This window comes from Montipora foliosa, chromosome 6, assembly GCF_036669935.1.
Source record: "Montipora foliosa isolate CH-2021 chromosome 6, ASM3666993v2, whole genome shotgun sequence".
Lineage (NCBI taxonomy): Eukaryota > Metazoa > Cnidaria > Anthozoa > Scleractinia > Acroporidae > Montipora > Montipora foliosa.
Window position 1 is genome coordinate 39,708,698 of NC_090874.1, and position 17,408 is coordinate 39,726,105.

At 38.6% G+C, this 17,408-nt stretch overlaps 1 protein-coding gene and 1 long non-coding RNA gene across 3 annotated transcripts in view; one reads left to right on the forward strand and one right to left on the reverse strand.

The window, feature by feature from the left end:
* LOC138007325 (uncharacterized) overlaps positions 1–347 on the forward strand; it is a 2,763-nt gene extending 2,416 nt beyond the window's left edge. The window contains exon 3 of the long non-coding RNA XR_011124025.1: positions 1–347. This exon is cut by the window's left edge and continues 1,146 nt beyond it. This is a non-coding gene — a long non-coding RNA (uncharacterized lncRNA).
* A 1,830-nt stretch (positions 348–2,177) lies between these two features.
* Positions 2,178–12,728, reverse strand: LOC138007324 (uncharacterized). 2 transcript variants are annotated; one of them, XM_068854144.1, is made up of 8 exons: positions 12,414–12,728; positions 4,911–6,125; positions 4,331–4,602; positions 3,990–4,079; positions 3,563–3,682; positions 3,269–3,413; positions 2,850–2,982; positions 2,178–2,322 (listed from the first exon to the last, which is right to left on the reverse strand). In XM_068854144.1, exons 2-8 carry the CDS (start codon positions 6,067–6,069, stop codon positions 2,193–2,195), a joined length of 2,049 nt encoding a protein of 682 aa, XP_068710245.1. In that variant the 5' UTR covers positions 6,070–6,125; positions 12,414–12,728; the 3' UTR covers positions 2,178–2,192. The 2 variants fall into 2 exon arrangements, with proteins under 2 accessions (XP_068710245.1, XP_068710242.1); XM_068854141.1 differs by lacking the exon at positions 12,414–12,728 and adding an exon at positions 6,924–7,062.
* Between the last annotated feature and the right edge of the window lie 4,680 nt (positions 12,729–17,408).

Consider the following 17,408-nt stretch of genomic DNA (forward strand, 5'->3'; position numbering starts at 1 on the left):
ATGATTGGTTCTTGACTTATTGGGTCGAGCTTGTGGTGTCTCTGGGAAGAGAGGGAGAGAAAAAGAGGCGATCAGTATCAAAAGTGTCGCAAAAATAAAATGGCGTTTAGTTAATTAATTTATGCAATTATTGACATGCACCTTGAGGGAGATTTGACAGCTGCAAATGAGCCTAGAGGAAACCATCTTTCCAAAGAAAGAAAGTTTAATATCGATGGGTCCATATCTTGAACGAGCCACGTAATTCCCGATAATCGAAATCTTGCTGAAATATGGCAAGGTCTGGAGGTAGCAACAATTGCAATCTTCCCTAGTCTCGAGGACCCAAAGGAACCTACGGGATACTAAGGAATTTCTTGTGGCAATAAAGAAAATACAGTTTTCTTTACGTTCACTAAGTGCAATGTGGTGCGGCGTATAGTCCAAAGTAGAAGATTCAGTGTTAATGCGGGCTAGAGATGCCGCCGACTTTCTGAACCTTATTCTACCTTCCCGATGCTCTTCCTCTTGAGAAATCATCGTACCTCGTCCGAAATGCACCCAAACAAAGAAACCTTAAAAAGCTCTTAACTCGTGATATCTCTGTTTGGGAATGATCTCATTCACTTATGCTGTCTCAGCTAGATTCAAGCATCGTTGCTTTCTTACCTGTTGTCGAAGACGATGGCCGGCAGTCATCCGTCGGTTGAAACTCCTTCAGTTCTCTTGGAGAGCTCTTTAGGATGGAATCGAAAACTTGCGAAGGCTCACGCACTTGGTTTCTGTAAAAACATGCGAAGAAGTTAAAAGGAAAAAAAGGAAAGGAAAGAAAGTTAAACGCTGGAGCACTAATTGGAGGTACTGTAAACTGAAATCAACAAATTATCACAAATCGAAATTTGGTATTTGAGGAGTGGGGAAAACCGGAATACTCGGGAAAAACCTCTTGGAGCGGAGTAGAAAATCAACAAACTCAACCCATACATGACACCGAGTCTGGGAATTGAACCCAGGCAACAATGTTGGGAGCTCGAGGCGAGTGCTCCCACAACTGCGCCAGCCCTGCACCTCCGTGACCGATTACCAAAGCCTCTGCTCATGGTATGCAACATCTTATAATGTAATCATTGGAAATTATTCACAGTACCTTACCAATTGCCATGCATGTAAATACGATTTTGAAACATTTCTATAAAGTTCTGTTATGTTGGGTTAAAGGTCCTTTATGATAGAAGATCTGTGAAATTCATACATTGGAAATGCGGACATGTAACGATGCAGCCCTTTATGGAACAACTAAAGCAATGAAAGCAGCCTTAAAATATTCTGTCTATCATCGGGACTGCAACCCATGGCAGGCTAATTTCGTAGCACTCCGATTTAAGCAATAGAGGCCGTTTTCCGTGTTTCTAAACACGAGGGGGAGTTGGGAGAATTCGAGACAGTTATGCAAACCCGAGACGCAGTCGAGGGCTTGCATAACTGTCAAGAATTCTCTCACTTTCCCGGGTGTTTAGATGAAGCTATGGAAACACGGAAAACGTTCTCTATTGCTTCTATAAAGATAATTCGGCAAATGAAGGAAACAAATGATGGCAAATTCTTGATTGAAACATATTTTCTCGACACACGCTCATATTTCCTACCAGCCAACCAAAACGCGCGTCTGACGGCATATAACCAATCGAAATTCGTGTGATGTCACAGCCGTGTTTCCATACTCTCATCTAAACACAGCTATTGACCAATGAGAGTGCGCGTACTATCCTAGTTATTTTATAGAGTGTTTTGTTGTGAGCGTACGCATTAGGTTTGAAGGTGCGCAAGCTAGGAAGAGAAATCATGCTCAGTTTAATCTAATGGTGGCTGGCTACTTATTTGTTAATGGCCACAATGCAAAAAGCTAACGACTAAATAGAGACCTTTGTTTCCTTGAGAGGATTTATTTTTATTATCACGAAATTCATGTGTCCAATTTAAAGGAAAGTTCTCACAAGTGCACTAATTTCGCCTTTGAGTCTTATTACATCTGATTTGTTGTTTTATTAAACCTAGCTGAGTTAAACGGAATGGTATCGACAAGATTAATATATTGGCATATCGGAATATTTATACAAACAATGCAATCTTGACGAAATCTGTCTGCACATTGAAAGAAGGGCTGAAACTAATAAAGCTAACGATTATCCTCTTATATTAGAAGCAAGATTGTACTAACCATCTCCAATGATTCTAAATTTGATGTTCACACAGTCCTGAATATTGCTTTCTTCTTCGCTAATGTAAAATATCTGCCATGAGGGGATATCCAACAATTCCGAAACAGTTCTTGCGAAGTTTTTCCTACCAGAAAATAATATTATTAAGGCTATATCTAAAAAGCAAATTCAATATTTAAAGTAAATCTCCACTCTCAAGAACGAGGATTTTTCGGTGATGACGATAGTGACGATGAGGATGGGGGTTTTGCTTTTGTTGCTGGTGCTGGTGGTCTAATTGTTGTATATATATTTGCAGTTGATTATGAGCTATTATGGAGTTGCAACAATCGTTATTAGAGACGGTTTGCCGGGGATAACCCTATCCATCAGTTAAGTCATAATCCAGAGGACAAGTGCTATCCAAAACCAATATTAAGCTTTCTACTGAATGGTGATTTAATTTACCTAGTAGATGGAGCTATTCAACCATTATACGGCAGGTCATTTGAAAGGCTCGAAACTGAGAAGATCCGAAGATGCAATTTCTGCAGCCTATCATGAAGTCATAGAAAGAGAGGTTCGATTATGTGATACAATTTTTTAACCCTTTTATTCCTTTGAATCTCCGTTCCCAATCAAGTGTGAAATGTGATCATCTTCAAAGCTCACCGCGAAAATCCTGGTCCTTTTACATATTCAAGTGACTTTTCCACATATATGGACTCCACAAGTTTGATAGTACCGCAGGCAAGACGAGCTGAACCACCATTTTCTGCATGGACCACGATCCCGCGTCCAACAACTGAGGAAAAAAATCATCCATACGTCATACTTGATGTAAAATAGTCTCTTTAATGGAAGAGACAACCTCTTACAAACCGTGGGACAAAGAAAAAGCGACCTGCTTCACTGAGTTCAGGAAAAAAAATAACATGCACTGATAATTATACGTAGTGTAGCCACTGCAACAGAGGCCTGCATTGCAGCTTTTTGGCGCAAATTCGTTCTCCCTTAACGCGCCTGACGATCAAATCTCAACTTACGTTTTCACCCACAGTTGTAGTTTTTACGGCTCAAGATGATCTTACCGGACTTGTCTCCGAACAAGGGAAGATCAGGATCAGTGAAGAACTGTTTTCCGAAACCAATATTCAACCGTGCATGCTTGCCTGAGAGATCTCCAACTTCACAACGCATCATGTTGTTAGAAAGGCACGAAGTTTTGTAGGTTCCCTGAAAGCCGAAGAAATATTGCAGCTTTTTTCAACCCGATAGAATCAATTATAAATTCGTTTTCACTTTAACACGTTTCTCTTCTTTTTCCATACTTGCATGGCAAGATGATAATGAAAGCACAAAAAAGAATGGCATTCGATACTTACGGACAAGTAGACGTTGTAGGGGTTATAATGAGGTCCAAGACTCTTACACCTCTTTCCCATTTCAGCGAAGGTGTCATTTCCTTCAGGGTTTACATGCACGTGCCATTGATGGTCCAAACTCTGATGAAGGAAAGAAGATCATTTCAAATTCTGTTGTTTGGGCGCTTCATTGATGCCTAAAATCACGATTAGTATTATTATAACTTTTTTTTTTCAAATCGTGATTGATTCAGTGATTGTGCCATTGATGGCTGAACTGATTGGAGCCTGTATGCCTTTTGGAACATTGATTTGATAGTTTGATCGATTGCCATCGAACCTTGGTCCCGTGTTCATTTCGTGGCTTCATATGGATATTTTATAGACAAATTTATGATTGTTTCATAAAAGTGACATATTTTGTCAAGGTACAGTTCATATTTGTTACCTTTTTGCTGGAATTGGTGGCATAGTTCAAATCAATGTAAATCGATGTCTCTTCAGATGCCATGAACTGCTCATGGGACTTCTGTTGAGTCTAAAGAAAATATAACAGAAGAAGCAGGCACAATATGAGATATCTTTTCTTTTGATTACATTGAATGACTAAAACAGTGAAACTTGGCTTTTGCGTTAAGTCTCATTTCAGCAGTCAATGGAGCATCCACCTTCCTCAGTCCGAGCTCATTTATCAGTTTTTCTCAGTTTTTTCTGTTCTCTTGATGTGTAATGTATAACCATTGAGAGTTATTTCTAGAACGTATGGAAGAATGAAACTGACTAGCTTACCAAAAGAATGTAACCCTCCAAAGCAGGGCCTTTGAAAGTCACTATCGCCTTCATGAGAACATCACGGTTCACTACGGTTGGATTGTCTGCACACACCCACCTACTACTTCCCATTGCTTTCGTTTTGTGGATAACAATTGATCGTCCATGGATGCTGTTCTTGCCAAACAAAGGTAGGTTGAAGTCGAAGTGTGTCTTGTTGTAATATGTATAATTGTAAAAAGATCCATATTTTCCACTGAGATCGCCGATTTCATATTCATCATTTGTCCCTATAAAGAAATATGTTGGGATGACAAGATGAAAGATGAGATTTTCTCGCACTACTATTGACAAATTGAAAAATTCTAGGTTCATATGAACAGATGGAATTGAGTCCACAAGCAGGAACAACGATTAGCTGTATTCTAAAACACTAAAGTGACTTATTCTTCAGAAATGCCTGAAAAGGGCCCAGGAATTATATTGACGAACTCTTCTTATGGAAATTAAGGATAATGATCTATTGATTCTAAAAATGCATATGGCTCCTTTAAAATTGCAATTAAAAGCTGGAAAAGAAAAGGACTTTGCTTCATACCAGTTCCAGGAAAAGGACTTGATTTCACATCGACGCCAAAAGAATTCCAATGTCCACCCAGATTGCCACCTGCACATGTTTCACTTCCTGTAAATTTCGACCCCCACGGCATGGGATAGTTGTGCACGTGGTATCCCTCAGCTTTTCTTTTCAATCCAGTCAAGCTTATTTCTGTTATGGTGGGATCAAAAGGAGACCGCTGAGTAAACCTGAAATAACCATCGATACCGTCATGAACGCTTGCCGTGAAGGTCGCTTTTACAACCATTGGTTTCACTGTCATAATCGTGGCACATGCAAAAGGTCTGTCTGGATCTACTTTTGAGAACAGCACTATCGTTTTCCCGATGACATTGTTCGTTCCACTCAGCGGCAGGTTGGTGTCAGTAAATGCAGCTTTTGCTTTCGACATTTCCTTTGTTGCCATAGAAACTGTAACGTCACCGTGCTTCGCGCACATATCACCAATGGGACAATTTTCTTGTTTTTCTTTGCTGCAATTGTGTCCATCGATACTATTTGGGTTAAAAATCTCGCCAGGAATTTGGCAAGAAACTGTACCTTGGTTAATCTGCCATAGAAATTGACTTTGCAATTCTGCAGCGTTGACATAAAAAAGGTTGACGAATAGACTGGTGTCTGTGTCTGAGTTGTTGACGACTTGTCTCAAATAAACATAACCTGCTGCCGGATATTTGAAGACTGCTTTCGCCGTTATCATTTTCTCCTTGGGACTTATCAATGCGCATGCCTTTGGCATGTCGCTGCTGTACAGCACGAGTGTCTTATCCATGATACTGCTTGGTCCAGTGATCGGAATCATCATGCTCTGGTGTGTAAAATTCCCCTTTGAGTTGTTGGCATTCAGGTTCCCAAGCATCCCCGCTAAGTCCCCAACAGCACAGTCCTGGAATCTCGAGTTACTAGATAAAGTGCAGGAGGTACTGTAGTTTGAAGATTTTGCAGCTATTGTAGGATCATATAATGCTCCAACTTCGCCTTCGTGACAACTCATAGCCGCGTTTCCATTGTAAATCATGGGTAGTTGTCGTATGCTCCATGTCAGAGTCTCGTTGACTCCCTCTAAATGGACCGTGATGTGTGTAGGACCACCATCGTGCACTTGGGAAAATTTGACGTCACCCTTTATTCCACTCATGCTGAAGAGAGCTTGTAGTTGATGATTTGTTGCTGACAAACATTGAATTAAACATCCTAGACGACAACCAAGACAAAAAGGAAAAGGAAACTGATTAGTGTTGAATTCAGGGTTTCAAAGAGATGGCACGATTTTTTGACCAGCAAAAAGGGTCAGCTACCAGCAATAAGAATACCTGAGCAACCTATGCTGCTAACAAAGGGTAAGATTAATCGTTCGGGTTAGATATTTTTTAAGTATTTTCTCTAAAAACGGACAGTCATATCTCGTACTCGTTCTCTTCCTGGTCCTAAAATCTAAAGCTCTTTACTGTCAAGTTGGGACAGCGCAAAGTGACCAGCTATACTACTACTGAGTGAGGTGAAAAGTTTTTCCAAACAAATAATATTTCGAGAAACCCATACCATTTTTCAATTCACGATTCCCCAATTTCAAAGTCGAGAAAAAAATCAAAATTAGCCTTTACTTCCTCATTACATTTGTCTAGTTTGTTTACTTTTGAGTTTGTCGTAGAAACCGACCGCAGCATTAGTCCTAATATGCTCCTTGCCGGGCTCGGTAAACTTCCTTTCGGAATCCATCTCGGGATAATCCCGCCAAGTAATCCTCCACCTTTTCATGCCTCAAGTTGGTTCTTTACTCGGATTTTTCTTTCACTCAAATTGAATGCGTTGTAAAAATATAAAAAGAAAAAAACTTAAAAAAACTCGCTACATGATTTGCAACCTTCCAAGGTTTTCTTGACATCATTGTCATTGATAAGCAAATGATAAAATTAAAGAAAAAAAGCAAGAAGCACCTTTCCTACTTGCTTAGGGCCTGGCTATTCGCGTAGAATTACGTTAATTTCTTACCTGAAAAAAGCAAAGTTGAAAAGCAAGCCACCATAGTAATAACATCATGCAGTAACATAATGCCGACCATGCAAGTAGGATCTACGTGGGCAGATACAACTCAGAGCATGCTTGTAAAAAGACATTCAGAGTTCATAAGAGTACAGTTCCTTGAGAAATATATAAACTCCTAAACTCTTTTGATTGAATAGATGAATTATTCATGACTATAATTAAAACTTTGCTTTGTTTAATTTGTCAGTTTTCTTTGTTTTTGCACCGCACCCTTCGGATAACGGTATCATGTGCAAATATATCCTGTATGCTGTTCCTTTCATAGATAATCCTTTTATATTGTGATAAAAATAACTGAAGTTGAGCGGTACTCCGTTTTTAGCCACTTTAATATGTGTTACCAGAAACCTTGAACCACTTATGTGTGTCGTCCGCCTCAAAACACCCTAAACCATTTTCTTACAACGAATTAAATTCTGGTTATTTTTCAGTCTTGCGAAGTCTTCCTTAGACTTTATCCTGAAGGCAGCTCGGCTCAGTGCAAGGGTGGACCCAGGGTTTTTTTTAGGAAGGGGTGCACCACCAAGGAGTGGCGTAACTGACTGGTGACGTCTTTTTTGTATTGTTTTTTTTTTTTTTAGAATACCAGTTGTAATAGAAAGCCGTAGGTCATCTCAGGAAGGAAGTGGGTAGGGGTGAGCACACTCCTACACCCTCCATAGATCCGCCCCTTCAGTGGTTAGAAGTTGATTGTCGTAGTCCCTGGTTCAAATTCTCGGCTGGACTTGCTTTGCGTCCGGCCAGTTTGGACTTTTAAAAGTTGTTTTTCTGTTCTGTTCTGTTTGTTTAATTCGCCCTAAAAAGCCCCTCTGGGGAGTAGCCATTAAGGATGAGTGTATGTAGTCGTTTCTTCACAGGGTGTCTTGAAAACAACTGTTTCGCCAGACACTGACAGATCACAAAGGTGCCGACGACCGAGTTGGCGGAACGGAACGGGGCGAAGATGTGAGCCATCTACGCAGACAAGGCGTGAGACGTCCGTACTTCCTTTGTTGGAGGGCCGGGCACATTTTGATTCGATTTGCCTGCACCTGTGTGGTTTGTATTTCTCGAAAAAGCCACTAACATGGCTTCAGAAAATATGTGCCTACTTTGCGTACAACGAGGCACCATGCCATCTTCATGAATAACACTTGTAATAACAGAATTTCTCAAATTTCTTTTACGTAATTTTAACAATGGTCCTTTATGATATATTCAGTGGTCTGTGAAAATATTCAATCATGTAATCGAATAAGTTGTCGTAACTCTTTCGTTGAGGTCATTAAAGAAAAAAGTTGGCTGTTTCCGCAATTCAGTTGTCATATAGCGCACTGTGTGTACCATTCAGGGTATACTATACGTATTAGCACTTTTAACACCATAGCTATGTTGTATGTGAAGCTTTTAATATGTGAAGAATGTGTGTTATCCGCAGTTCAAATATACGTCTTTTATCTATAATGTCGCTTCGCTTCATATTACATAATGAGACGAGATTTTAAAAAAATATATAACTGGTGAAATTGTTTTCTCCACGAGCCAATAAAAAGATAGTATTTTCATGTATTATTTCTATAATATGGACCCATATATATTCTCAAATTAAGAATTTCTAAGCGAGAGGTGGCATCATCAAAGAATCTGCTCGAATATTCCTTCAGTCCCGAAGGTCTCACGTGTTAATCACGTGTTCAATGCTTCATCAAGTGCACCTTCCTCCAATCAAAACGTTTCATTGACGCGCAGCTGAGTGAAGCAAAACTGTGACTGCATTGCGTTTTAGTTTCTTTTAGTATACACTACAGCCGCGAGTATAAAAAATATTCTGAAAATCCTAATTTGTGTAGGTATTAATGAAATTAAGTTTGTCTATGCTGTTATTTTCTTTAAAGTGGCTTGTCTTCTTGAAACCTTGTTGTCCTCTGACCTAATCATGACAGAGTTATTAATCAGTTTTTCTGACTAGTGGGAGAAGAGGTGTGAAAATACCTGTGTGATCTTTTCCAAAATTCTATGTCCTGTGTGTTTAACGTGGTTTCCTTCTTAATAATAGCAATAATAATAATAATAATAATAATAATAATAATAATAATAATAATAATAATAATAACAATAATAATAATAACAATAATAATAATAATAATAATAACAATTTTAGAATAAAAAATAGCGATATAAAAATATGACGTTTCGGCGACGACATGTCACCATTATCAAATGCAAATTATAAGAAGATAGTGAACGTTATATATACAATAGTGAGTGACAAATTACATTGGAATAAACGAGGCGGGAATAAACAAAAGAATGGGAAAAATCTTTTAAATAAACAGTTTCGCTGGAATGGAGTCATTTTGAGTGTTCAGAGTCGGTCTCTTTTTCCTTATCAAAAGCATCTCGTAAATAAGGCACTCAAATTTTCCGTGGCATTTCTTTAAGATGGTAAAATGCTCGTGAAGATTGGTAGGTCTTTGATTGTGTTTATCCTTTAGGTGTTTACCGATGACGGAATACTTATGCTCCTCGATGCGCAGGTGGAGGTAGCGGCTTTTTTAATTCTAAAATGTTTCTCAAAACCTCTCATCATTAAAGAATAATAATAATAATAATAATAATAATAATAATAGTAAAATAATAATAATAATAATAATAATAGTAATAATGATAATAATATTAATAGTAAGAGCACTAACTGGCATTACACAAATAATTTTCGTCTAGCCCTTAAAGAGAAGTATAAACAAATCTATAGATATGTAATGAAGAAAGAAACTAACTAAGGAGAATCGCTTATTAGGTAAAACTATATATAAATACAAATGCATATATACAAATCATCAAATATTAGACACATGTCGAAATGTCTGATTGTGTCTAAGCTTTGAAAAATATCGTATAAACAAAATCAAACTTACGCCTTTTTTACTTTCAACTGATTAATCTATGAATTTTGTCTGAATTGGGCCTAAATATTTGTAAAGTGTTAACCGTTCAGTTGACGGTCTATTGCATGTATTCTTGTTTTAATTGATCTTAATATGTAGCGTAAATATTTTGATCTAAAAAAAATACTACTTTTGATTGCCCCACATATTTCAAAGTGCTAAGAACTGATTCATATGATTCAGGGGCACCCAACGAGAACATAGTTCAAAACCACTTAAACATAGCATTGTTAAACGTTTTTTGGTATTTAAAGGGTAGATATAGGTCATAAATAATGGGAATAATTCTCGTAAGCGGAAGGCTCTACTAACGGACGCTTTTTCCAATTCCCGATGGTGTCCGCTTAGAAGAGAGTTGACTGTATTCTGAATTTGTGGAAGTGAGCTAACTGACTTCTTGTGGAGAGTGTCCTTTCTTTGTTAAAAGGCAACATTCGAAGGTGGATTTAGTGCTTTAGTAGCCAAACAGCTCAATTACATTTTTCGGTTAAAAAATCAGTTAGTTTATTATTCAGTCACGAAAAAACTTTAAAAGAAAAGGAAGATTTTAGTGCGATCCGTATTAATTAAACCACACGATTATGCAAGCTGTCACGGCAAGCCAAATACAAGGGCTTAAGTGGTGAATCATGCATGAGTCAATAAGACCTTTTATTTTACTCCCATCCGTGACCTCAAATCGGAATCTTGGAGGTACTTACTGGAGGTGGAGACCAAAAGAAGTTGGCATAATAAATTTTTATTCCTTTAAAAACCAAACTAAGGCAATGAGGCATTTATAATTATGAGTTGGTCTTCCATTTCAATTCCCCGTGCCTATTTCAATTTTGAAGAAGATGGCCTGTCGGTTGGATATTACATAGATTTTTTCGTTTGTTAATTGTTTGCTATCAAGTGGCAGTTTTTACATAAAGCCTGAAGGTGAAAAAATAAATGTAATACTGTAGTCCAGCAGGACAATTAACTCAAATACTAAGGGACATCTTTTAACATTAACAATGTGGTTTTTTATTGCATGATAAATTAAACTAACTAAACAACAACTGGCTTTTTAGCCGATCTTAGTATTTCACAAAACTTTTAAAACAAGTTGAGAACGTTTTCAGGCTCAAATCGCAAAAAAATAAGGACGTTTCACCCCCCAAGATCCCAAAAGCTAGCGCTTTCCGTGTGCTTCACAGTCTTCTGAATACAAGGCGTGGGCGTTAACGAAGTTCAAACTTTACTCTATTCCATTTCAAAACATCACATAAGCAGGATCATTCAAGGTCATTCACGTTACTTACGTGTATTCCTAAAGCCACACGTACTCACACCTCGTTTTCCTTTAGCTGTTGTGCGAAGTTTATATTGCCCAAGATAAGGACCAGAGCCGGAGCGGTTTTGTTGACTATTGCCCCAGTAGAGAAGTAAAGTCGTGGAGAGTTTCGAAGGTTAAGATAAGGGCAAACTAGTTGCAAGGGATGAAACTGGAGGCGATCGTTACAAGAGGTTCAAAGTTATCGCACCATGATAATTTCCAATGTCATTAGGCCAATGCCGGGCCCCACGGACAAGCACTTTAATGTGCATACCAGGGCATTGTCGTGGATTCAGTGAACATAAACTGAGTGGTGAAAACAAGTGAACATTCTGTGCTATCTCAGCTTTAATTTATGTTTCCTTCAGCCGATTTATCGATAAGTCTTTAAGAGCGCCTCTCAGCAATTTTCACCTAAGACCGTGCAAGATAAAAAAATCGAAAATTGCCAAACTTTGTCACAATAAAGTACTACCAAAACCATTTTTAGAAAAATATGTTTTAGTTTGTTTCGATAATTATTTTACCTGGACGGCGACTTTTTCGGTATGGGGCCTTGTGAGCGAGTGAAAACGACTCCAAAATGTTGCTTGTTTGAATCGCTATTTTTGAAATAACGAATGAGTAACTTGAAAATCAAAACAACATGGCACAACTAGAGTAATTCCTTCACCCTTTAGCGCTGTTAACGGTACAATATACCAAAACTGGAATTTTTGACCAAATTTTAAATCTTAACCTTTTTTACATTGATTACAGAGTGCCAAATTTGTACGAAATTCGACTGTCAAAAAAGCATCCTGGTACATGGCTTTCTCAAACGGGACGATATTCATCGGAATAAGCAATGTTTCTGCTGCAATTAAATTCAATAACATTTTTGGGTAAATGAAACGGAGGATTTTTGAGGCCCAATTTCAACATGCTGTTTGTCAACAAAAGTCGACCTTTGACCACCAAAGCGGAGGCGAGGTATATTGAAATCACACACGCTAATCTCGATTTATTCACTGAACAATTCGAGTATTTAGGTTTACTGGAACTACTGTAGGTAAAATGGAACGTGTTATTGAAATTTAACTGTTTTGGTTTAAGAGTGACATATCCGGTAATTAAAATAACTGACCTAAAAATTTGCATACTAGTAAGATTCATTCCATTCCATATTTTTACGCAAACAAGTTTCCTTAATTCACTTTCTGAACATACCTGCAAAACAAACAAAGAAAGGTATCCCCCTTTATATAAGTATACGCTGGTTGGATTTTCCTCGAAGCCCTCAAACGACCATCGAACCAGTCGAACGCTTTGTGACCTTCGTGAGTTGTGCCGTGATTGTGTCGTCAGAGCTGTCACGCAAGAGATTAGGACAAAGCACACAGACCAATGGCTTCGTGCGGTTATTCTGAGTTTGTTGGGGGAATTTGTGGCCCAAGTTCTGATAATCCAGCAAACGTTCAATGCGTAACAATAGCAAAATGTGATAAGGACACCAAGGCACACTTGAGAAGTTATAAAGTGTCGGATTCTTCTCTGGATACAGAGGCTAGGCTTTTGCTCGCACGTGCAGGTCAGCTTTAACTGAAATCACTTAAATTAAGATATTGAGCAGAAAATCACTTTGCGAAATCCGCAGATACTACCTATTACAGACTTAATGTCAAATGCAGAATACCCGCCCACAGGAAATGGACCCTAAAAACACTGCTGCCGCAGCGTCGCAGTAGTGTTGTTGGGTACACCTCGTTCTAAACAACCATGAGGCAAGCACTGCGGCAGTAGCCGGTCTACTCAGCTCAATTTAAACTTAAGTCGACTAAGGCACTGCGGCACCAGCCGTTCTACTCAATTCACTCTATCGGCACTGCGGCTAGCGTCGCAAGCGTAAACGCTTGAACCGCGCGAAACCCACTTTCGTTCACTTCGGCACTGCGGCTAGCGGTAACGCATCTTTCAGGCATTTTTTCGCATCAACTCTCAAATCCTCATGTTCTCTGACCACGTGTTCCTGAATCTACGTCATAATTCGAGAGAAGACACTCAGCGAGTGGTATGCCAAAATGGCGGGCAATTTGCATGATACTTAAAAAGTCGTAGAAAACTCGTTTGAATGGAAAAATCCTTTCGCTAAAGTTTATTTTTCAATATGGACTTTCAAAAGGGAAAATAATTTTTTTTAACTGCACTTTAACTGCAATGTTATGATACCATATGAAACACCAATAAATGCTTAACCAGATGCACTCATTAATGTGACGTAATAGGTTACCATGGAAACAAATGAGCCACCAAAAAACACGCTATATATTATCTTTAAACGCATATATCGCAAAAACGAACTCCGTGATTCTCATTTTTTATTGCTGGAGAGTAATTGGCACGCTAAGACAAAACTCATTGCAAAGTTTAAGAAAATAGGCCATTTCCGAGATCATGCCTGTTTCCTCTTCAAACCCGTTCTAAATGCGAAATTTTTGTTATTAAAATTAGTTTTCAGTGTTTTTGATACATACAACGGAATTAGCATGGTTCTGGTCAATAGAATTCTCTAAAACCCGCAGACTACCACACCATGTATGTCTTGTAGGTTGGAAAATTAGCCAGAATTTATTTTTCGTTAAAGCTCAGAGAGAGAGAGCGCAATCTATTCAAAAACTAGGTGCAAGTTTCATTTAGAAAATGTGATTGAAATATATTTTCAAGAAAACATAATGGCGCAAGGTGGCTGTACGGTTGTGAGGGTGTATATATTTCTTATTTTACCAATATTTCGTCATTAGAAAACTAGGTATAGGGTTACAGATAATCTCGTACCCAGATCTCACTCTGTCACTGGAAATGCGAGATCTGGTAAAGTTCGACAGTACACCATTTTTCATTGGCTACTAAAAACAGGTTGCGGCAATGTAATCTACTCTCCGATTGGCTTATTTCGCGGGGCACTTAGTAAAGGCTTCGTTTTCGCAAGCTCATGTGCTGTTTTCAATAAATGCCAGTTGTGCGGAGGAAATTTTTTTTTCCGACGCAGGAAAAGCTTTACAGTTGAGGAAAATCATTTTAAAAATTTGCCACGTTTGTGTAAATCACGGTACCGACAAAAGCCCCACGTACCCTGCAACTCGAGTAAAAATCTGCGTAGCTTGCTACGCGGTACGCAGAAACTAATGAATTCAAGTTGTATGTTTCTCGTTCTTAAAGCGTGATTCGCGAATTAAGTACTGATCACTTGTGAATTTTACGGTTAGATTAACTACATTTTTCACGAGAACGTGTCAAGAAAATAGCGCTCGTTGCAGTGATTAGGCCTATCTATATAGTAAACCCTCTTGAACATTTTAGCTTTCAATTTACGGTTTGGCTAACTACACTTTTCACGAGATTGTGTGAAGAAAATAGCACTCGTTTATTGATTAAGCCTAAGCGCTCGTTTCAGTGATTCTGCGGTTGCTCCGACAATTAAACAATCTCGACAGTTCAAAAACAATCGCCTGTAGCGCTTCTTTCTGTTTCGGCTTAATTATAAGTTTAGGTTTCCTTGCCCTCTACCCAAGAGAATCTCTTCAAGAATACTCTCGAAATCCATGTTTATTCCGCAAAATCACCCAAAATCACAACAGGAGTGTACGAACATGCGCAGTGATAAAAAAGCCCGTATTTCGGTCCTCGCTGGCAATGAGCATGCTCGAAATCGAACTTTACCAGATCTCCCTTCCGTATGACCGTGGGAGATCTGGGTACGAGATTAGGTTACAGATATATTATTATTATCATGATACTTATGTAATAATATTATAGAAATTATACATAATACCAGTATATATTATATAATACGTTATTATTAAATTTATATACTACTAATAATAATAACATTATTATTATCCATTGAAATGTATGTCAGAAAATAAGCCGGGAGACAGTAGCTTTGTAAGCTCCACTGAAATTCGACGATAAATAAAGTTATGCATGAATGAATGTATGTATATCGATCGGTTGTTCTATTCATGCAATACTGTATTCCACAGTGGGGTTAGCCCTTACGTGATGCCACAGGAATCAGTACTACTTGGAGTAAGCTTTTGAAGTTTTTGAGACTGAGCAAGGGTTAATCCGCGCTCCCCTTTCACTGCCATGTGTGATGCCCTTTCATGTGGGCAGGCGCGATTTTTCTTATTACATTTCCATCAGATTCCAAATCGATCACGTTGCCGTAGGCAAATCGTCGTACCCAAAATGATATCGTATATCTCAAAAACACCTTTGAAAGCAATTAATAAGAAAACAATAACCGTTAGGTTTAGGCAGTGATACAATCCGGCTGCGCTGATCAATGTACTCGCTTCAGGGACAACTGGAAAAGTGAGTGCTCATGCACAGTCTCGTACAACGATACATGATTCAGATGATTACATGGTCTTACATATCTTGCTTACTCGATTTTCGCAATTGGAGCGATTGCTGAATACCCGTCCACAAAGAAGCTAGCCGCAGTGCCGAAGTGCCGATAGAGTGAATTGAGTGGAATGGCTGGTGCCGCAGTGCCTTATTCGACTTAAGGTTAAATTGAGCTGAGTAGACTGGCTAGTGCCGCGAACCTAATGCCTCAAACACGACTGCGGCACTGCGGCAGCAGTGTTTTTAGGGTCCATTTCTTGTGGGCGAGTATTCTGTATTTGACATTAAGTCTGTAATAGGTAGTATCTGCGGATTTCGCAAAGTGATTTTCTGCTCAATATCTTAATTTAAGTGATTTCAGTTACAGCTGACCTGCATGTGCTAGCGAAAGCCTAGCCTCTGTATCCAGAGAAGAATCCGACACTTTATAACTTCTCAAGTGTGCCTTGGTGTCCTTATCACATTTTGCTATTGTTACGCATTGAATGTTTGCTGGATTATCAGAACTTGGGCCACAAATTCCCCCAACAAACTCAGAATAACCGCACGAAGCCATTGGTCTGTGTGCTTTGTCCTAATCTCTTGCGTGACAGCTCTGACGACACAATCACGGCACCACTCACGAAGGTCACAAAGCGTTCGACTGGTTCGATGGTCGTTTGAGGGCTTCGAGGAAAATCCAACCAGCGTATACTTATATAAAGGGGGACACCTTTCTTTGTTTGTTTTGCAGGTATGTTCAGAAAGTGAATTAAGGAAACTTGTTTGCGTAAAAATATGGAATGGAATGAATCTTACTAGTATGCAAATTTTTAGGTCAGTTATTTTAATTACCGGATATGTCACTCTTAAACCAAAACAGTTAAATTTCAATGACACGTTCCACTTTACCTACAGTAGTTCCAGTAAACCTAAATACTCGAATTGTTCAGTGAATAAATCGAGATTAGCGTGTGTGATTTCAATATACCTCGCCTCCGCTTTGGTGGTCAAAGGTCGACTTTTGTTGACAAACAGCATGTTGAAATTGGGCCTCAAAAATCCTCCGTTTCATTTACCCAAAAATGTTATTGAATTTAATTGCAGCAGAAACATTGCTTATTCCGATGAATATCGTCCCGTTTGAGAAAGCCATGTACCAGGATGCTTTTTTGACAGTCGAATTTCGTACAAATTTGGCACTCTGTAATCAATGTAAAAAGGTTAAGATTTAAAATTTGGTCAAAAATTCCAGTTTTGGTATATTGTACCGTTAACAGCGCTAAAGGGTGAAGGAATTACTCTAGTTGTGCCATGTTGTTTTGATTTTCAAGTTACTCATTCGTTATTTCAAAAATAGCGATTCAAACAAGCAACATTTTGGAGTCGTTTTCACTCACTCACAAGGCCCCATACCGAAAAAGTCGCCGTCCAGGTAAAATAATTATCGAAACAAACTAAAACATATTTTTCTAAAAATGGTTTTGGTAGTACTTTATTGTGACAAAGTTTGGCAATTTTCGATTTTTTTATCTTGCACGGTCTTAGGTGAAAATTGCTGAGAGGCGCTCTTAAACTCTCAGCTTTCTGTTATATCGATTATTTTTCAATTGAGCTTTCAGCTTGTTATCCACAGTTTGTAATCGCTTACGCATCTTGACTAAAAAACAATTAAACATTTGGATAAAACCTGCTGGTGTTCTTTCAGTTGTGACGTTCGATTAGCAGGGATTTAAAGATTCAGGGTTCACTTGGAGGCAAGAGAACTTTTGTGCGTAGAATTTCAAAACAAATATGACATCTCGGGTGATGGTGCTCTCCTTTTTAGTAATA